The sequence below is a fragment of the Cyprinodon tularosa genome, unplaced genomic scaffold, assembly GCF_016077235.1.
Source record: "Cyprinodon tularosa strain WSP-4 unplaced genomic scaffold, ASM1607723v1 ctg165, whole genome shotgun sequence".
Taxonomy (NCBI): Eukaryota; Metazoa; Chordata; class Actinopteri; order Cyprinodontiformes; family Cyprinodontidae; genus Cyprinodon; species Cyprinodon tularosa.
The window spans coordinates 868246-890893 of record NW_024038483.1 but is presented as its reverse complement, the minus strand read 5'-3'; the positions used below and the strand labels follow the sequence as shown (position 1 = coordinate 890893).

Sequence of the window (22648 nt, the reverse complement as noted above, 5' to 3'; positions counted from 1 at the left end):
CGGAAAACAATGACACTGACACTTTGGAGACAACTGGAGGGCAAATTTACAGTTAAAACAATTTGCAAAGTGGCCACTTTATAATGCATAGTCGTTTCATATCCAGTCGTTGCCCCATGAAAGGTCATGGTAAATTATTTTTCAAAAATATGAGGGGAACAGTAAGTTTGGAGAGCTAATGTTTTTAGTGTGGGTGCATGTAGCTAAATATGTATCATTTAAATTAACCATTAATACTTTTGAGCAATAAGAATCCTTACACACAAACATATATATATATACATATATACAAATATTGACCTTATTTTCTTTTTTTTTTCTTCTAAGCAACAAAAATGGGATATTGGTCACTTCTTTGAGGTTAGTTGGATAGAGCCAAGTTTAGAGAATAGGTGAGCTAATTTTGGTCTTCCATATTTGATTTGCAATTTCCTGCTAAATCAAAACAAAAGCAAAAATGTAAATAAAAGAAACTACTTAGTTTTTTTTTTATAATATATTCTATTAAAATTTTTTTCAGCAGGAATCTTGCCATGAATGAAAAGCATGGATAAAACATCTGTGCTGCAAAAACACCAGATCAACAGTTATTTGTTTCCTCATGCTATTTATAAATCATAATTCCAGTAAAAAATGTAAAACACTAAATATTACATTGAAATTATTATCTAACAATGTTAACTTAATTATTCATCCATGTTAGAATCTGACTGAAACCGGCTCTTTTGCACTTTTCGAGGTGGTCTCTTGCAGCATGTATTATTTGCAGGCTTGCCACAATTCTGCCATCAGTTACTCTGGGGTGTAACAGAGCTGGCACAGCTTCAATACAGTCCTGTAGTGCCGATGTCTTGATATCTAAGAGCATCAGTTGCTTATTGTCAGAAGATCTATTTATAAATACAATAATTCAGGACGTGACGTTTCTATCGAAAGTAATGTTTCAAAAAAAGTCGTGAAAAACAGCAAGACCTAAACGAGGGCAGACATTTTTTAAGCAGATGACACAAAAACCAAAAGTGGATATTTAAGAACTGGTGCAGTGCATTTTAGTGTGTGAGGAAGAGCAGGAGGACCCCCTGCTGAGCCTGCTCATGCAATATCATCTCAAAGCTCCACAGCAGGCGCCGAGCAGCCCATACCAGGGTGTCAAGCTTTGATTCTGCCAAGAGCATGTTCGCTTTTTAATAAGAGGGCAGCTCGACTTATTTCTCTGCAGAGCAGAAAACTCCAGAGACACATCCACGAATAGAAATAACCACACACGCACAAAAAAGATTCCCACCAAATGAAAGGTTTTCACCATTTATTTAAAACTGATTGTCAGAAGAAAAATACACAAAATGTGTGCTTTATGAGGCTAAGTGAAGAGATCCAGTTGGATTTTATGTAATATGGATATATTTACACAAACACACATATATCACATATGTACAAGAGGAGAAATCAATCATCAAAGCATGAGTCCAAATGTCTAGAGGCAGTTTTCATACCTTGAATCAGATATTTTTTCTTATGAAGTTATACACCCACTAACTTCACTATGACGATATATCGACCGGGTGCTTCAGTATTATTGCATCAAACTATGTTTAGTTTTTAAATTTTTTCAGGCACAGAGAAGAGCCTGCATTCAAGCATGCCAGTGAACTGTGAATAAGTGCCAATTGCAATATTGTGAAGCTTGCAAAATGTTTACTATGAATTATGTTAATTTGACACCAAGCACCTTGGAAGGGTTTGATCAAGAAAAAAAATATATCTACACAGTAGAATACTGCCACCCAGTGGAGGAATAAACACTGACGCCTTTAAATGCTGTGATAAAGTGCTGTTTTTACCCTCTGATCGAACATCTTCTGACTATATCACCGATGGCAGAGGCTCCAGTTGATCTCCATTTGCTGGCAGTCATAAAATTGTGATTTTTTTTCTCCTTTCATGTATGTGCAACAAAAGTGAGTTGGAGCAAAACAATTTGGCTACCAACAAGGATAAAAAGCAATCTGAGTGAAAGATGTTTAATTCACATTAAGCTTAAGGCACATTTAATACTATGTGGTATCAATAAAGAGTGCTATATGTGAGGCAATACTAATGATCCAACTATTCCTTCCGGTAGCAATTCAACAAACCAACCAGAAGCTTCTACTTTATATAAACAGAAGCATTTTAAACGCAGGCAGTGATAAGTTATCAGGTGATGGATGAGACCCACCAGCAATAACTGGAAATGCAGCCAGATAGAAACTTGGAGTAAAAAGAAAAACTCCTAGGAATTCATGAAATAGTAAAATCAGCAAAGTGAAAAAAAAAACATGTAAAATTCTTCTATAAATTATCACCATTAAAAACAACCTTATGTTCACCCAGTTACAATTTACAATCCCAGTCATTACATTCAAAGCTCCACTCAAGATGTTCTAGTCGATCAACTACTGTGTTTTTTTTTTTACTTCTTCGTGGTTTCCATGGTGTCAAAGCTGTGGTGTGCTAATGGGCTTTTCCAGCTGGAACCTCGTACTTGAAGACCACGCTGAAGAGCTTTCCTCCCAGTCGGTCCGCTAACCATGAGTTCTTGATGACGGCCATCTTGAGGCTCTCGCAGCTGAGCATGGCATAGTAGTTGGTGTGGATGGCTCGGCCCATTCCCTCGATGATCACCAGGTCGGTCTGCCGCTCCCTCACCACCATTGCCAGGACCTTGTCCAAACGACTGAAGAAACACATTTTTCATTTTTGTTATACAGTGGAATCCGCTTATAGTGGTCATGGATAAAGTAATCAACCGCTTATACAGATCAAAAGGCTTGGGAAAGAATCGCGCTGTTTAAATAATTTGTTTATAGTAATCAAGAAATCCACTTATAGTGTTAACTTTTGGCCGTTTTATGAATGTAAACATGTGCAGAAATAATTCTAAAATTACGTTTACATCTGAGGTACGAGAGCGCTTTGGTGCGAGTACCAGTACTGTGCGCAGCGAGGAGATGGAGGAGGAGGAAGAAGAGGAGACTGCTGTCTCTTCCAGAGCTGATATGAGGAATGCAGTTTGCATTTTAAAGACTGGTCTCCTGCATGTTGGTTTCAAAAACTTTGACCTTTTACATTGTTTTGAAAAAGAAGTGAACTCGGTGTTGAACAACACTCCAGTGAACCTTGGATAAATATGTTAAGTGATTTTCCTAATGCGGCGCAGCAGATCCGCAACACAAAACAGAGGAAGGCTAGCTTTAATTTTCTGTAGCCTATGCAGTAATCTTCTATGTTGTTGTTCCAGGAAACAGTTTGTTTCAAACTTTATTTTCAGACTTGTTAAAAAAGATGCACCGGCGGCACAGTAGAGCAGACACACAGCACATAATAAGTTACGTAGGCTACCAGAGTTATGTCTGCGCACAGCGCAGTATACTGTTATTAAACTTGCATGGTACTATAATAAAATTCAGTAAATGCGGAATCTATCCATTTCATTTCATTTTTCTGATTGAAAAACCATAAAAATGGTATTTAGATAATATTCTGCATAAAAATAAGTAAAATAATGGTAAATACGATTTTAGTAATCAACAGCTTATAGTGTTCAAATTGGCTCTGGACCAACATGATCACTATGAGCAGATTCCACTGTATTTCTTTGGTATTAATGTATTAATTTTTTCGCTCTTAACTGAAATTTGGAAGCATAAACCACCCACCTCAGATCCAAACAGGGGGAACTGGAGCCACTCTGGACTAATGTCAACCTATCCTCCCTCAGGGCAGATCTACACAGCAAAATCCAAAAAGGGAATAAATGAATAAACATAACTTTTGATACAATTCAGCACCACAAAGAAAACAATTAGTGCCTTGAAACTCAATAGATTAAATTATAAAATTACTCTTACTTAATAACAGGATCCATAGCAGCGATTCTTTCTGTCAGAATCTGGAGTTCACTGTTTGTTACATCATTTAAAGCAGGACCAGAATTGCTGGCCAACACAACCTAAATGTAAAAAGCAAAACATTAATGTCAGAAAACATTTTATAAAATGTAAAATTCCTGTTGAAGCGTCTTAATTTCCTCACTTCTGTTCCTCGGGAGAGAATTTCTCTGACAAAGGGCATCACCCCTAAAATGATGTCTACTCCACTATTATCTACGAAAAACAAGGCACACCTATGAGGAGGACCCTGCAACAGAGAACCAGGATAAACTGCACTGAGGGATTCATCATAAAGCATGTGGAACACAAGAAGAAATGTTATTATATGTTATGATATTTGCTGGGTTTCTAGAATGCCAAGCTTAAATGAACTATGTTTTAAATGATGGGCGGTTAAAAAAATTCATACCTTTAGTCTCTCAAGCCACTGGTCAAAGGAATCAACGAGCCATGGCCGCTCTAAGGAGTGGGAGGAGAAAAAAATTCAGAGCAAATAATATTTTTGTTGAGGTATTTCTTCTGCAATTTGTTAAAAGAAAAAAGAATATGCCAAATACAACAATCTAATAAGACATTCATAGTGGAAAGATATAAATATTCAGAGGTACGTGAGAATTATCTTTAAAAACCCTCTATGTCAGGTAAATATACCTTAATTTCCAGACTATAGAGGGCGCACCACTATAAGCTGCGCCCACTGTTTAATAAACAAAAACTGGAAACCTACATATAAGCTGCACCAGGCAATAAGCCGTTGCCACCCACCAAACCTTTAGGGCGAAGTCTATAGATCACCTCCAGAAAAGGTACAAAGAGGAATACTAGCTTCCATTAGCTTGTCTGTTTGTGGCAATAAGAGCTTCTACTGAAAGATAGGGCTTTGTCAGTTTTTTATTTCAGCTCTGCAGGAGTTGAGTCCAGTCTCTTAATTGGTTCAACAGCTTTAATGTGGCAAATAAAAGTCAAAATGAGGGAATTCAGGACATTTGTTCTCCGTTGTGCCTGCTGCTTACATCTGATGTGCTAAATGATAAAAATTAGCCCCTTCTGCTTTGATTCTCAGCTTTGACTTACACCCCCTATAAGCTGCCTATATTTCAGAAAATACGGTAGGATTTAGTTTGGATATTTGTGTCATGAAAGATTAACTTTGTCTTGCAAAGTATTAGTTCCCATCCTCCCCCAGTATTTATTCACCTTTTGTAAACAAAATGTGATTTATATTTGTTGGGCCTCTTTGTGTGTTATTCAACCTTTAAATAAAAAACAGAGCAATCCACTGCCTTAAAGTCCTCAAATGTTTGTTAAAAAACAAAAACAGCCTCATTAAAATCAAGACACCCAGCCAGCAAGTTTTGGATAAAATGTTTGAGAGGTTTAAAACATGACTAAGGAATTAAAATTTTTAACTTTCCAGGTTAAAGAGGGATTATGGCAGATCTGAAAACCTATCAATACACCAGTTTACTACAAAATTTGAAGGAAACAACAAATGTCTTCATTTCACAAGATGAGTTGGCCTACATTGAAATTTTTATTTAAATACACCTATAAGTTTGTGGATGTTACATTCCAGAAGTGGTAATATGTTTGCAAGGTGCTGTGGCAAACTGAACACTACGTTGTGTCATTTTTGCCTTTGCTTGTTTGACTTAAAAGTGCACCAATTAATGTCTACTTCAGGTAGAAGATCATCATCATCATCCAGGCTGAGTTTTCAATGTATCCAAATACATGTTATAAAAACTGATTATATGCATGTTGAATATCTTGAGGATTTGGAGCAGAATGTTGCAGCTGTAGCTCTCCCAACATTTTGCTCATGTTGTCCCTGTGAAGCAGACAGATTCAAAAAGAAACAATCCGATACCTTCTAACCGTCGTTTAGCTTCTTCAAACCCAAATTCAGGGTTAGACTCGAGCACCCTGAATGAATGGAAATAAAGTATGAGAAAAACAGGTTTAATGTGAACATAAGCAGGATTTCAGTGTCACAATAAGTGAAAAATTGGAAAAGTTTAAACCAAATGAAATAAGATCAGGACTGAAGTGTTTTCCGAGTGGAAAAAATTTGGATTTTAAAACTAAACTAACTAATAAACAAAGCAATACCCAACTGACCTTGAAGTCCAATTAACTTTTTGCCAGTTATAAAATAAAAACTGAATATTCAGAGCTCTAGATTGTTATTGTAAAATAATCTGTATCCATTTTTAATGAACTGCAAACATTCCTTTAAGCCGTTTAAAAACTGCAGATTTTTAGATCCAATTAAACAGTGAAAGTAATTTCAAAACCCACAAACAATATTACACAAATAAAAAAAATTTACAAATCCCTAGTAAGACATTAAAAAAACAACATTCAAAAAAGTTTTCATTTTAGAATTTCACTTGGGGAATAACAGCTCTAATGAATTCGTAAAAGCAGGAGGTTCAGTGTGTGCAGTTGGGGTGTTAGTTGGACAAAACATAAAGTCTTTGATCCCACTGCAGGATTCTCAATCTTATTGGTAGTGGTAATAAAAAAAAAAACTAATTCTTCTTTTAAAAATCTGTAAACATTGAGAATTGGTGTAAAGTGTTCCTAGGTTGCGTCAGGCACTACGCCACTATGCCTAATTCCGGCTGAAGACCCAATCAGCAGACATAAACATTGTTGTACACCGTTGACCTCTACTGGTAGGTCTTATAAGTGCATCTATCAGCTTACGCAGCTTTAGGTCCCGCTCCAGTGAATGCTAATGTTCACATTGTGTTCTACTAGTGTCTTTTACACTGAGGAATATAATATTCTTTGTTTTGTTTTTTTACACTTGATCTTGGACTTTTTCCCTCTTTCCACACTCCCACTAAAGAAATTACTAAGTTTTTAACTCAATGAACATATGATCTACATTCTGGTCCAGTTACACTTAAGCTTCCAAATAAATGGTAAATAATAATAATATATAGCTGACACGAGGGCAGCATAGTTTAATTAAAAAAAGCTTTTATTAACAACCAGAGTGAGCTACTGGTACTGAAGATGGTAAAGTCCTAGTATGTGATTTGGCCAACAACGGTAACAGAATCTGTTTAAGAAGCTTACTCACTCTGACACGGCCTTGGCTCCCCAGTCAAAAACATTCCCAGCCAAAACGCCCTTCACTATCGCAAACTGTCTGTCCTCCCAGCTCAGCTCGTCCAAGGACTTCACTGCTTTCTGATAGTACTTGAGAGCGACGTCGTTCTCCCTTTCTTTAATCTAAGGCAGAATAAAACATAATATTACAGCTCGATCCAAGCAAACAATGCCCTTAATAGGGGACATTATAAAATTCAAGGACTGGATTAGACTAAAACAGTGTTTTGTTTGATTTTAATATATGGAAATTGTTTGTTGCACTGTGAGGTTTTCAAAGACAAAACTATGTGACAGAAAGGATCATTGAGGGCCGAATTAGTGTAGAGCACAAACATAACAAGGAGAACAACAGATTTGACAGATTTCACTCAGACCTTAGAGTAGGGATCAGGAAAGTTGAACTCGTTTAAACAGTGTTCCCTCGTGTCTAACAGACTTCTGACAGTGAGGGATCCATAAGCACTAGGTGAGAAGAGAAGCACTCTACATTAGCCAAAGAGAAACAGACAAAAGCACTGCGAAAGAAGCCGTTTCTTACAGATTTTTCTAGGTTGTGACAAACTAAATTAACTAAATTAAAAGCAATTGAAACATTGAAATGAAATAAAAAAAAAGAACTCAGTCAATACTAATGCACACAGAAATATTTATAGAATTAAAATTTTCTTTGAAATGAGGAAGTGGATATAGGCAGGTCCAGCAGGTATGAATAGATGGAGCTAATGTGGACAATAAAGAGAAGATTTTTTTATTTAATTTTTTTCTACTTTGGACTAAAAAGCAAACTCTGGGTAAAACTGAAGCAGACACACAAAAAAAGCAAGAATCCTCACAATGGCTGATGACGGAGAGTCTGAAGCTTGTGTCGATACTTCTGACGAAACTTCTCGGCTCGCTCGGCTGCCTCCGGGATGTCTGGCTGGCTCGCTACAGCTCTATTTACAACCTGCTCCAACACAGAAAAACCCTGTTCACAGCCTGGTAACACCACCCTACTGGGAAAAACACTGCCACATCCACACACAGTGTGACAAAAAAAACATACAAAAAACACTCTTAGCCATTGCAGTTTTAATCTATCAGAGTATCATAAACCTCTGATGTTTACCAGATTCTTACCTCAGGTTTATATTTATTAAAAAAAAAAAGTATTCCATACAGATTTGTTACGCATTACACAAATGTGAAGTAAAAATTAAGTCTACATAAAAAATATGAAATATATCCCATTAATTATTACATTATAACTACCTTCTAGCTAAATGACTTACACTGTGTGCAGCTTTAAAAGAACATTTTAATTAACCAGTCTGGACCCTGATTGGACCACTGCAACACTTTTAATTGTTAGCCATTTTTTTAACTTCAAGGCACCCACCTCTGTTAAATGCACAACAAGCCTAAATCATCACTCTTCCACGTCCATATCTAACACCTAGTATGATCTGAAGTGTTATATTAAGTTTAGCAGTGTGCACAATGGCCAGATATCAATGCTTTCAAGCCATTCACATTCAGCCTTTTTTAAATGCCCTGTTATAAACATTATCTATTAACACACACTGTGAACTTTAGTGTGCCTTGTACATCTTTAGTTTTTTTGAGAACTTGTGCATGGCAGTTTGGCCTTGGGCTGTTTTTGTTGGAAAGTCAACACCTAGCATGAAACACAGACAAGCTACAGCATGTTTCAAAAATCAGTGCATGATCAACAAATCCTGTAGAGTTAGCAGAGCTTTAATAAGCATCCTGAAACATATAAGCTGTGAAATATTCTATGCTAAATGAGTAAAATACCTTTAAAAGCATTTAATGAGAGAGTTACTCGTTCTCCTCTCTCTCTTTCTTGTTTATGCTTTCTTTAATTACAGATCCCCTCTATGGCCAAATTGGTCAGTGCATGAAGAGCAAATGTCAGAATGGATGGCTGGGTTTAAATGCTGTGTTTGCAAACAATATTATACAACTGTTACTATGATATTTAATGGTAATATCAACTACGTTTTCTCCAAATACAAACTGAATTAAGAGACTAAATTAAGAGACATAATTTAGAGACTAAACTATGACATAAAACTAACAGGGTAGTATATTTTAAATGTATTGTGAAAGCAAAAATATTCAATCAACCTTGAGTAAAGAGAAGATGCAGCAAAGGAAAACAGGGTTTCTTTAAGACTATAAAAAAACAAGGATCCTGTGATCTGTAAAATCTGTACAAATCTGTAAAAAATACATTTAAATTATTTTTTATTTTGAAAAAATTTTTGAATTATATTCAGTCATCTTACCCCATCTAAGGCTTCTTCAAAGCAGTATAACCAGTATTCCCGGGCCTGGGCGTCCTCTGTAAGGTCGACGGTGTCTGGGATGTAGGAGGAGGCATCTTGGAGTAGAGGCAGGTTCACCAGCTGCCTCTCTAGACGGTCCATCTCCAACATGTCAAACTAAAAATATTAAAGTCAATGAAATGAACACAGAGGCACAGGTTTTGGGTTGACAAACAAACAAAAAGTTTTTGGATACTACATACAGTTTTTAAATTGCATATTTAAAACATTGTTATGCTTCACCAAAAACTATTCCAGAAATATTCTTCTCTTACTTGCTGCTTTTTTGCAACACTGACAGTTTTTGATTATGTCAATAATTTTCCTCAAATACGTTAGAAAGTTTAGAGCAAAAAGTTAAGCAGATGCACAACAGAAAGTTAAACCAGGATTTAATCCTAAAAGCCACCAAAACAAGACAATCAAAGGTATATTATTGAAGAAAAGCTCCAATCCAAATAGTGACTTCTACTGTGCCTTCAATAAACATTCAAGAAAATGATTTCCCATTTTGTCATAAATGTCTGTCTAATTCTGCTTTACTTGATTGTTTAAAAAAAAGTAGAGCATCATTTCAAAGAGGAAGTAAAGATAAACTTTTTTTTATTTTTGCTCTTTACAAACCAGTCAATTTTGACCTTGGCTGCATCACATGTAGATATTGTATAAAAAATCAATCAATCAATCAATAAATAAATTAACGGCAAAATAGCCACACATTTCCAATTATTTTCATGGCTTTTCTAAAAGATGCATTTTTTCACCTCACTTAACGATTACTACTTTGTGTTGCGCAGGCCATAAAATATTAATTAATAAAAATAAATAAATCTATTTTTTTTAATCATACTTGAAAATGCACAACAGTCTAAGTGGTTTGAAAACTTTGCTGGTACAGCAAGCAAAAACAAATAATAAAATATATTTAAGCTGTGATAGATTTTTTGATCCACATTGTTATAAATAATAAATAAATTAATAAAAAAAACACTCCTGAGGCAGCTGGTAGTGAAGGGGTAGTTTAGTACCGAATCCTTTGACTGAAAGCATCAAATCAAGTGATTGATTATTTAAAACTGAAAACCACAAACAGAAACCGCCTTGAATTATTTGATCAGAGAAAATGTTGCTTAGTAACAGGTCAGAAGCGGGTGATTAAGAGCTAAGCTGCTTTAGATCCAACGTAGCCAACAAGTTTTGAGCTATGCAACAAGACGCAGAGGTAGGGTATCATGAAAGGAAGGAAGGAAGAAAAGAACATGCATCAAGCAAGTGGAGATACTTACAGAAAACTGAAGGAGAGTAAGGTAGACAGAAGAACATGTGGAAATGAAATGAATGATTGTCAGACTAGAAATATTAATTTTTATGATTATAGTGACAGTGAATCAATAAGTGATTTTTCTAAAGTTGCAGAAATTAATAATAATAATAATAATAAAGTTATGGAAAGAAAATGGGTCATGAGATTCTATGTGCCTCTGATAAATAGGTGAGCATCACTTCCCAATATGAGATAACTTACTGTTCCGCTGCGAGCTCGCTGCATTGGGTTCATGTCAGGAGAGACACTCATCAAACCAGAGCTTCCTGCATAATTTTCACCCCAACTGTACTGATTTGGATCTAAAGAAGAAAAAAACTTAAAGCTAATTTCTGGAAGGAGGATGTTTTGTTTTTTAACATTAAATATTCAAATCACATACAAATTATAGGAATTTTCGTCATGCATAAGCAAGTCATTGAGACCATGATACAGTGGAATCCACTTATAGTGGTCACAGATAAAGTAATCAATCGCTTATATATATTTAAAGGCTTGGGACAGAATCATTTCTATGCAAATGCTCTTTAAATTGTTTATAGTAATCAAGAAATCCGCTTATAGTGTTCATTTTTGGCCATTTTATGAATTTAAACATGTGCAAAAATAATGTTTAAAATGACATGTTCATCTAATAGGTACAAGAGCGCTTAGGTGCGGGTACCAGTGCTGCACGCAGCGAGGAGGGGGAGGATGAAGAAAAGGAGACTGTTGTCTCTTCCAGAGCTGATATGAGGAATGCAGTTTGCATTTTAAAGACTGGTCTCCTGCATGTTGGTTATAAAAAACTTTGACCTTTTACATCGTTTTGAAAGAGAAGTGAACTCTGTGTTGGACAACACTCTGATCCAGGGAACCATGGATAAATATGTTAAGTGATTTCATAATGCGGCGCAGCAGATCCACAACACAAAACAGAGGAAGGCTAGCTTTAATTTTCTGTAGCCTATGCAGTTATCTTCTATGTTGTTGTTCCAGGAAACAGTTTGTTTCAAACTTTATTTTCAGACATGTTCAAAAAAAATCACCTGCGGCACAGCAGAGCCGACGCACAGAATAAGTTACATAGGCCTACTGTAAGCTATCAGAGTTGTGTCTGCACACTGCAGATTTCTGTGCTGTGATTTTGCATTTGTTTCTATCTTTATTTTTAGACTTGTTAAAAAGATGCACCAGCGGCACAGCAGAGCAGACGCACAGCACATAAGTTACGTACCAGAGTTATGTCTGCGCACACCGCAGTATACTTTAATTAAACTTGCATAGTACTATAATAAAATTCAGTAAATGCGGAAGCTATCCGTTTCATTTCCTTTTTTGTTATTGAAAAACCATACAAATGGTATTTAGATGATATTCTTTATAAAAAAATAAGTAAAATAAATTCGGTTTTAGTAATCAGCCTCTTATAGTTTTCAAATTGGCTCTGGTCCAACGTGACCACTATAAGCGGATTCCATTGTAACATAATTATGCATTACGCTAATGAAAAGATTTCTGATCAACACAAACATGTCAAATCGCTAATCCTTGTTTTCAGTTTAATTAAATCAAAGCACATCACCCACAGGTTTGACAATGACACGGACGGTTCAGTCATTTCAGCCCTGAGGCCCTCTCTCTCTAAAGCAATGCTTCAAACTGATAATTGAAAGTTGGTGCAGCAGCATTAGCAGCTTGTCCACTGATAAAAGTAATAAATTAGTAAATCCCTGAAACCCCCAAAATCCTGTGCAGGAATTAAAATTAAAAGTTACCACTTAGCTCTGTTTGCATTGTCTGCTTTTAGGAGAATGTAAACCAGATGAATTAGTCCTTACTGTCTTCTTCTGCTCCTTTGAGAAAAGCTCCGATGGCTCCAAGGTATCCTTCATGTCTAAGAAACAGAGCCTGAACTTCACCCTACAATAACAGAACGTGAGGGGGGCAACATATAAGCAGCATGTACCAAGGATGACAGATGGTATGATAACCATAAATCCAGGAAACCAAAACATGCAGAGTTCACATTGCAGATACTAAGAGCTTGCCTTGGTAAAGAAATTGATGCTATAAGTTATTGTGTGCATGGTGACAGGGTGCCCTCTGATGAAGAAGCCTCCAAAGTACACTCGGGATAGGTTGTGCAGTTTGGCGTACAGACAGGCCAGCTGTCCGATGTCGTTGCTGATCATATGGAGTAAACTCTTGGCCATGTCTTCTTTAGAGAACTCTAAAATACAAAAAAAAGATATATACATTAAAAAAACTGTCCTTTAAAACCTTTGTTTCTGAACAATTTGTTCTGTTACATCTGCCTTTCCATTACTATTCCCAAGCAAACCTCTGGGGCCTTCAGAGTTAAGCAGCATGTTGTTTTTAATCCAATTATTAACGTTATTCAACCACTGGAGAGGTTAAAAGTTACAATATTTTAGCTTTAGCTTTTTAAAGATTGCTATGCAGTGTGCAGTATTTAGTACAATCAAAATATTTAAGCTGATGCTACCGTTTCTCGTTAAACCTGTAATCCGTGTTCCTGGTTCTAGCTCCTTCCTAACAGCTAGCACTGTTTGGATATATAGCGCTTATAACGGTGGCCACTCTTCCACCATAGCTGAGATCTCCATACTGATTTGAGATATTAGGTAAGCAGAACTCTCTGCAGAACTTGCATTTTGTTTGATGGTTTTAAGCCTGAATGTCCTCAGAGGACCAACACATGTGATACTATTTGTGCGTCAGATTTAAGGGTGTACAAGATATATCAGATATCAGTACAAGATATATATATATATATATATATATATATATATATATATATATATATATATATATATATATATATATATATATAATGTTTATATATATATATATATATATATATATATATATATATATATATTAGTTTTTATTTTAAAAACAATTAGTACTCTAAGTGGGTTGCTAAATTACAAAATTATTTCAATAATCGATTAATCACGATTACTCTGATTAGTTGTTTCAGCCCTTTTCAAAGCTTTCAAAACAACCTGCCACTATGTAAGTAAGTAAAACTCTCATTGCAATTTAAATTATACATTAAATGTCATCAAATTTATTTATTTTTTTTATTTCTTTACTTTTTCAAAGAATTATACCTAAAATCCCGATCAGGAAATAATTTAAGTGTTAGAATGTTAAAAGGATGTGCCTTGTATCGTCTATAAGTGATCATCATTTTGGGTGTTTTCAGACAGCAGATAAATGTGCAACAAAAGCAGCAATGAGCCAACAGCAACATTAAAGGAATAGTACACCCAAAACATGATTAGCCTTCATTTTCTACTCACCTCCATGCTGAACAACACTCTGGAGTACTTTTTTGATATCTCAAATGCATCTGGAGATCTGGGAGGCTTCTTGCTGTCTGCTGACATTCAAATAATGGAGGTCCATGGCGCCCGAGACAGAAAGGTCCATAAAAGTCCACAAAAACGTGTCAATATTCCTCCATACTGCTCGTCCAATGTAATCCAAGTGTCCTGAGTGGGTAGCATCCAGAATTTACTCGAAACGAAGTCATTTAGAATGTTTTTAGAGCATAAACAGTAGTGTATAAAATTTCCTAATAGCGCCCCCATGCGCGCTCACGATTCTACGGAAGCCGGCAGACCAAACCGGAAGGAAGTGCGCATTCAGCGTCTGGTCTGCCGATAATGCAAGCGTAGAAGAAGAAATGTGCTGTTTACCTGTGCAAAGAAAGAAACAACGAAAGAAAAATGTCTGAGGACTTCAGTGTTGAGGAAGAGCATGAGTTCTTTGCCGAGCTGAATGCGCTGGTTTGGTCTGCCGGCTTCCGTAGAATCGTGAGCGCGCATGGGGGCGCTATTAGGAAATCCTATACACTACTGTTTAGGCTCTAAAACGTTCTAAATGACTTCGTTTCGAGTAAATTCTGGATGCTACCCACTCAGGACACTTGGATTACATTGGACGAGCAGTATGGAGGAATATTGACAAGTTTTTGTGGACTTTTGTGGACCTTTCTGTCTCGGGCGCCATAGACCTCCATTATTTGAATGTCAGCAGACAGCAAGAAGTCTCCCAGATCTCCAGATGCATTTGAGATATCAAAAAAGTACTCCAGAGTGTTGTTCAGCATGGGGGTGAGTAGAAAATGAAGGCTAATCATGTTTTGGGTGTACTATTCCTTTAACTCCTAATGCAATGTCAGCACATGATGAAAGGCTAATCATTTCCATTCTTCTTTATGCATTGGTTAATCCTATCAAAATGAAAACAGACAGGAATGTGCTTATGTGAAATAATTTGGTGTATTTAAACCAATATACACCAAAATGAGCTGGAAGGTTGTAGTTCTTGAAAGTTGATATTTTAATTTCCAACTGATCTTCACTTAAGGAGGTCAAAATTACTTTAATTGGCTATATTTGAAAACAAAAACTGACATCTGTTCTTGTATGATGACAAATACATAACCCCGCACCAATTAGGAAAGCGTTAATTTGGATTTAAAGGCACTATTAAAGCTGGTATTTAATTTTGCTATATCAATGAGATGAAGATCCAAAAAACGTTTTTTAAAAAGGCATTTTCTCAAAACATAATTCAACAGGATGTCTGTCTGTTTCATCACCTTTATCAGCTGTTGCAGATTTCCCAAAACTACTTGCAATAAGATCTCCAGTCAAACCCAAGCATGCATACGACCCTCCGTAAATGTCTTTAACGAGCATATCCACGCTGGAGTGCTGTCCTTTAGAGGCCAGCTGTAGTAACTCATCGAACCTCTGCAAAGGGAAAAAGAGATGCAGTTTAGGAGGAAACGGCTGGATGCTTTGATATGCCAACAAAATGTATTCATCAAGGCGGCAGCAAAAGAGGGTGACTTAATCAAAGGTACCTTTGTTTTGGTGAGCAATGCTCCAAGACCCCAGAATGTTCCTCCACCTATTGAGCTTCCACCTATTCGCTCAAATTTATCCTCAGACTCAACCTGCAAAAAATACAAAGTGAAAGTTCTCAGGTCCCCATTTTGTGCCTTACCTACCTTATAATCCTATAACAATTACATTATACTGCTTTACAATAAGGTGTGAACACTGATTGGGTCATAAATTAAAATTAAATCTCAACATACAGATTACAGGACACCACTACCGTTTTAACCTGAATCTTTTACACTACTGTTTTTTGACATCACTAATAAGGCTGAGCAACTAATCACATTTGCATTATGATTGCAATTTCACTAAATGCAGTTTTCAAATCGCAGAGGCACTCGATTTTTCTTACATTTAAGAGGCGTAAGACCCAGACTTTTCTCATTCCAGCACTTTATGTGGCATACTGGAAAAAATCTAAATCTACATAAGTCATTTTTTCTTAAAATAAGTGAAATTTTCTTGGGTTGAGGAGGTAAAACACACATTTTGCCAATGGAACAACACACTTTACACTTAAAATAAGAAAAAACAATTGTGTTGTCTTATTTCAAGTGCATATTATGTAATTATTTTATTTTAAGGGTAAAAATGCTGATTCTATTGGCAAACTATCTCATTTACCTATTGAAAATATGGATAAATACACTTAATTTAAATAATTTTTACTTATGTCTAGATCGTCCTCCCAGTGCAGTATTATGCTCAAAGTGGGTTTGCCACCATACAGAATGAAAGAGAGAAATGCCGCATAGAAATAAGCACTTTTTAAGCAACAGTAACAACAATACAAAATACATGTAAAACAGGGAGTCGGCTTTCACTCTGAAACAAATCATTAGTTATTTAGAAGGAATCTCAGCTGTGTTTTAAAGGACCCAAACTAAAACAACCCTGTATTTCTAAGAACTCACAGAAAATATAATGATATAAAAGTTTTTAATAGGAGAAATTAACAAATCTTGTATATCTGAATTCTTCCATTCGAGATATTTAAGGATATTTCCATTATATCCTATATTCCAAGTCAGACCAACAGAAAACTTTGAATCTCTGCTATTACCTTAACTATGGAAACCCCGGAGCCGATGTTCACAAGCAGGTAGGGGAAGATGTCAGGATTTGTGGTTTGAAAGCGGAACTCTGAGTCTGCGTGTCTGGCGTACACAAACGCCTCATGGGGGATGTTCTTCAGCACAAAATTACAGCCCTTGATGAGACAGGTCATTTCATCTTCTTTGTCCACTCTACCACAATGCAAGAAAGAAAGAAACAAAAAAAGAACTGTGTGAATCTCCCATGTACCGACAATTAATTAAAAACTGAAATGTATCATTTCATTTCTCTATTAATTTCCACCGTAAATCTGCTTTTTACAGCTCTGCTAAAAATAAATATTTAAAAAAACATTTGAGCTCTGTTGGCAGATTATATAAACAATTTCTCTCTGAATAGATAAATCAATGCAGTTCGTTTGAACTGGTATATGAAACTCTTTGGGGAAACTAGAACTTCTATGTAAGCAGTTCCCAGAATGGTCCGACTTCTCAAAAAAAAAAAAAAAAAAGCTGCAGAGAACAGAACATTCTTTATAAAACCTCCATCTTTAAAATAAAAAGGAGGAAAACATTTACTTCAAACATTTATTTTGAAGGATTAGTGGTCTGAAAGCAGAATTCTGAGTCTGCGTATATTGATCCTGTCTGCATCAGTTTGTTGTTTATTACAATGTCGTCTCCTAGAATGAGCCTGAAATTAGCCTAATTTTCACTTTGTACATGAAGACTTTCAAGTTCAGTGTTACATGATTCTTAAATTATGAAATAGGGATGCAAACAATCAAATTAGGATTAATTTTCATTTGTTAGTAGATTGAAAATATTCGGATTAATGGCTAATCCGCTGCCACCACTGATGGGTAATCTGGCATAAACCAAACTGATCGGTGTAGTTCAATCTGAATTCTGCACAGCATCAATCTTCTAAGGCTCCTGTAGAAAGTGATCATAAAAGGAAAGGAAATTCAGTACAAATCTTAGAACTGTTGAGCTTTTATGCAATCACAGCAGAAGTAGCAGCTGGGGCGTATAACATTCTTACCAAACTAAGTCGGGAGGAATCCCCAAACATCTTTTCCATCCACAAAGGCAAAAATTTCACAAAGAAATTATATATTAAAGCTAAAACCGGTGCAGCCACTTTTGTTTTGCTTCAGCCTTCTGGCTCTGGTTGACGAGATGATGTCATACACGTCACTGCATTTTATTGGTCCGAAACATTTCTGTATTGAGGTCAAACGCATCTGTTGGCTCCTGGCAGGATGTATTTTCAGGAGTTTGTGAATTTAAAAAATCTGGCAACAATTCATCATGTTTGTATGATAAACTGATGGATTACACTGAATCCAAATACAGAATATATATAGCACAGTCCCAATCCACTGAATGAAACAAAGTGGTAGTAAGGTCTGATTGTATAGAGACAAATCTAGTTTTTAAATAATATCTTAACAGCTCTGGTCATGGGGATTCTACTTTTATCCATTGCATATTCTATCCAGATATCTAACAGGTGACCTTTTATTATACTATGTTTACATTTAAAAGGTATGAGAAAAAGTAAGGTTTGCCCGATATCATGCATTGATTTAGCATAATTCCCCTTTAGTATCATTTTATACTTTTTTTTTAGGGATGAGTTCATTTCCTAGAAAGGAAATGTTAATGCTTTTTATGGCCTTCAGTGTGCAAATAATACTTTTAAGGCACATGGATCAGAAAATTAGTCAAGCTGACTATTTCCAACCACAGGTTAAAGTAGGGGTGCAACTAATTATTATTTTTGCTAATCAATTAATCTGCCAATAGTTATTTTGATTGATTAATAATTGGATAGCTAAAGGTATAAGAATTCAGAATCCAAACCAGGCGAAACTAAAAATATTCCACTTGAGAAGATCTAGATAGAGCACATTGTCGGAGACATAAAAAAAAAGTAGTTACAGGTATGTTTTAGAGTCTCTATTATCCAGTTACAACTAATCGAGGCCAAGTTAGTTGGCAATTATTTCAATTATTGATTGAAGTGATTGTTTCAGCCCTAGTTTAAAGAATGCTACATGCCACAACAATTGTATCAATCGTCAATCAATTGTATCTTCAAGGAAACCTTTGGCTATCCGATTATTAATCAATTAATCGAAAAAATTACCGACAGATTGATCGATTTGCAAAGTAATTGTTAGTTGCAGCCCTAGTGTGAGGGTGTGCCAAACTGCTAAAAAAATCAATAAAAATAAAGTAAGTCTTGGCCAGTGAGGCCATATAAATTAGTTTTTGGAGTTTCAGCTGTTAAAATGAGGTGGCAGTCATGATTTTAAACTATATATCTGTGGTATCATCAATAATATAAGACAGCAGGTATAATGCAAACTCACTTAAGTCCTAGTTTCCTTTCTATCAGGTCTTTAAACTTGTGCGCCCCTCCACCTGTGGCTTTGATGACTTTGGTCTCAGTGTTGACCAGGTGGTCTTTAATGAAGTCCAAGCAAGTCTCAATGTAAGCATTTTCAAACTTGATGAAGTGCAGGCGAGCAGTGACTTCTTCCTGCACGGCTATTTCATACAGCTTGTCGCTGGCTGCTTCCTGCTGTCAAAGAAAATGAAATGACGGTTAAGAATTTACAAAGACAAAAACCTCCAGGGTTACAGAAGAGGATTATGGCCACTGAAAAAAAAAAAAAAAAGTTAACTGATTTTTAAATTTTATTTCAGTATAATATAAGAAAAAAGTTTTTTCTCATAATTCGGACTTTAATCTCAGAATTCTGACTTTTTTCTCAGAATTCTGACAGCTAACAAACATGTTAGCATCAAGCTGTAGCCATGTCTGTTTTAAAGACTAAACTAGTTCTTTTGTTTTAATCACCTTCTGCTCCATTAATGAAATAGCATCACCGGGGACCTCTCAGTCACGTAAAAAGTCTCCTAATTCTGTCTTTTTCCACCAATGTGTTAGCGTTCCTCCCAAACAACTGACATATTTGTCAGTGAAGCTGAGTGCTACCACATCTCTTCTTTCATGGTGCCCATCTACATTAAGATCCAAAATTCTGAGATTAAAGTCAGAATTCTGAGAAAAAAAGTCAGAATTCTGAGAAAAAAAGTCAGAACTTTGAGATTAAAGTCAGAACTTTGAGATTAAAGTCAGAACTCTGAGATTAAAGTCAGAACTCTCAGATTAAAGTCAGAACTCTCAGATTAAAGTCAGAACTCTCAGATTAAAATCACAGTTGTGAAAAAAGTCATAATTCTGAGATTAAAGTCGGAAATCTGAGATTAAAGTCAGAACTCTGAGATTAAAGTCAGAACTCTGAGATTAAAGTCAGAACTCTCAGATTAAAGTCAGAACTCTCAGATTAAAGTCAGAACTCTCAGATTAAAGTCAGAACTCTCAGATTAAAATCAGTTGTGAAAAAAGTCATAATTCTGAGATTAAAGTCAGAAATCTGAGAATAAATTCAGAATTCTGAGATTAAAGTCAGAACTCTGAGATTAAAGTCAGAACTCTGAGATTAAAGTCAGAACTCTCAGATTAAAGTCAGAACTCTCAGATTAAAGTCAGAACTCTCAGATTAAAATCACAGTTTTGAAAAAAGTCAGAATTCTGAGATTAAAGTCAGAAATCTGAGAATAAATTCAGAATTCTGAGATTGAAGTCAGAATTCCGAGATTAAAGTCAGAACTCTGAGATTAAAGTCAGAATTCTGAGATTAAAGTCAGAATTCTGAGATTAAAGTCAGAATTCTGAGATTAAAGTCAGAATTCTGAGATTAAAGTCAGAATTCTGACTTTTTTTTTCATATACTAGAATAAAATTTAAAAATCAGTAAACTTTTTTTTATTTTTCCAGTGGCCCTAATCCTCTTCCGTACCAGGGCTCCCATATAGAGTTCTATCTATTTATTTCCAAACTGCACCTTTGTGCTGTGGTCGAAGGATCGCACTTTGGCCACTTTGTGTTGAACAGTTGAGTAGTAAGCAAGCTTAGTCAGAGACCCACCTGTGAAAATAAAGACAAAAGGTTAATGTGAGACTGTAACAATTCCCAAGTTGTGGGGGATTAACATCCGTTTCAAAAACTAAGCATCGTCTACAAAACCAACCAAGGTCTTTTTCCACAATAAAAGTACATTCAGCTGAGACAGGTAAACAATAGAAAGTGTTTTCAGAAGCTGAAAACCTCTCAGTTTTGTTTACTTTCCCATAAAGTAATGTTATGCAGCAGCGTTGCCATAAAGATATGGAGATTAGCAACATCCCTGCTAAAGTCATGATGTCTTCAGAAAAATGTAACCTTCTAATTACCTATGTCAATAGCAAAGCGCTTTGCGTTCTCCAAATTGCGGAATATTTCATCTGGTGGAAGGGTAATGCTTTTATCCATGGTGTGACCACTTGTGTTGCTGTCAACTCGACCACATTCCGCCATGGTTGGCTAAAATATGACGCTGCGTGCGTGCCGTACGTACTGGCCTATCAGGAACCAATCAGCTTGCACGCAAAGCGGAAGAGGCGTGAGCGTAGTGGGTTTACGTTTTTTGTTGTTACGTTCCATTAATACATTTTCCTCTTCAAATTTCTTTCAAGAGTTTTCCCTCTTACTGCTTATGTCCAGTGGCGGTTCAAGACCAAATGTTCCATGAAACAAATTAAACAAACAAACAAACAAAAAAAAAAAAAAGGCCAAGGGATTCAAATACATAAAGATAGCTGCATGAAGTGAAATTTCCATTCAGTTAGGTTTAATAAAATGTATGTCTTCCAACTAAAAAAAATATTTATTTTTGTCTTGGAAATGTTCATTTGGATTATCCTTAATATCAAAATAAAAATCCCCTAGCATAGCAAAAAAGCAACACAAAATGTTGTAGCTATATAAACATCTAACAGATAAAATACAGCTATTATTTGGAATATTAGGTCAATATACATTCATAATTTAGGAATTTTACATATTTTTTTACTTAATTTAAGTTAAAATTACAGTTTTCTATAAAATCAGAATTCCAACTCAACAAAAACCGATAAATACAGCTGTAAAAAGTAGAGTTTTTTAATTTGTTTTGAAAAAACATATAGCAGATGAAAACTAGGATCCTGTCTCAATACCACTGAAGCTATCTCTTCATTGTCTATTATTCTGTGTACTCAGAATTGCTTTCTCTTGTATTTTTATTCATACATAAGAGTGTCACATTACTGATGTTGATACATCACAAGTAAACAATATAAAAATGTGCTCAAATAAATCAGATAAAACAATATTTGTAGAGGAGCATAAATCTATAAAGTGAAATATGTATTTGCATTGTATTAATAGAGCGATACTTTGTGATTCCATACAATGAGAAAGTATTATTTCAAGATGAAAATATTTAGAAAATAATAGGGAAATGTTCCTGATCAAATCTTTAGGCTAATATGTTTTATCTTTTTTGTTGTGCTAAAGTACTCTGTATGTAATTCCCATGGCCTCTAGAGGGCGCTCCTGTCTTTATTGTCATGGGTCTGTGCTGCTGAGAGTGAACATACCTTAGGTCAGCTAGTTTCTTGAGTGGGGTCCAGAGCCCTCTTTGGCATTGTAGGTTTAGCTCTTCTTTAGAAAGTAAGCAACTGAAAATGCTTCAGCAGTTGTGTCAGGAAGAAAAAATGCTGTCTCCAGACTCTGAACTCACGATAGACTTAAGCTACTTAATAAAATTGCTGATTCCCTCTTTGTGTAACAACTCCACCAAAGTCTTTATGAGGTATCAAAAATAAGAATAAATCAGTACATGAATACAGCTTTAGCTACACCCTTCAAAGGAGAACAGTTGTCATTCTGTTGATGTTATACTTACATAGTACTTATAGTTAGATAATCCAGGATAGTTTGTTAATCCCATGGTTAAATATTTGAACTGTGCAGGTTTTTTAAAAGAAGAGAAAAAGCATGTTTAAATCCTTCCTT

The 22648-nt window shown here is 35.6% G+C and overlaps 1 protein-coding gene across 2 annotated transcripts; it reads right to left on the bottom strand.

Annotated features, from left to right (window-relative positions):
- Positions 1–1293: 1293 nt before the first annotated feature.
- Positions 1294–21144, bottom strand: pank4 (pantothenate kinase 4 (inactive)). 2 transcript variants are annotated; one of them, XM_038280884.1, is made up of 20 exons: positions 21004–21144; positions 20616–20698; positions 19074–19282; positions 16701–16884; positions 15598–15690; positions 15331–15484; positions 12743–12924; positions 12533–12614; positions 10914–11014; positions 10675–10680; positions 9350–9505; positions 7892–8004; positions 7433–7520; positions 7027–7178; positions 5803–5858; positions 4342–4391; positions 4075–4179; positions 3891–3991; positions 3699–3767; positions 1294–2716 (listed from the first exon to the last, which is right to left on the bottom strand). In XM_038280884.1, exons 1-20 carry the CDS (start codon positions 21125–21127, stop codon positions 2494–2496), a joined length of 2331 nt encoding a protein of 776 aa, XP_038136812.1. In that variant the 5' UTR covers positions 21128–21144; the 3' UTR covers positions 1294–2493. The 2 variants fall into 2 exon arrangements, with proteins under 2 accessions (XP_038136812.1, XP_038136813.1); XM_038280885.1 differs by lacking the exon at positions 10675–10680.
- Between the last annotated feature and the right edge of the window lie 1504 nt (positions 21145–22648).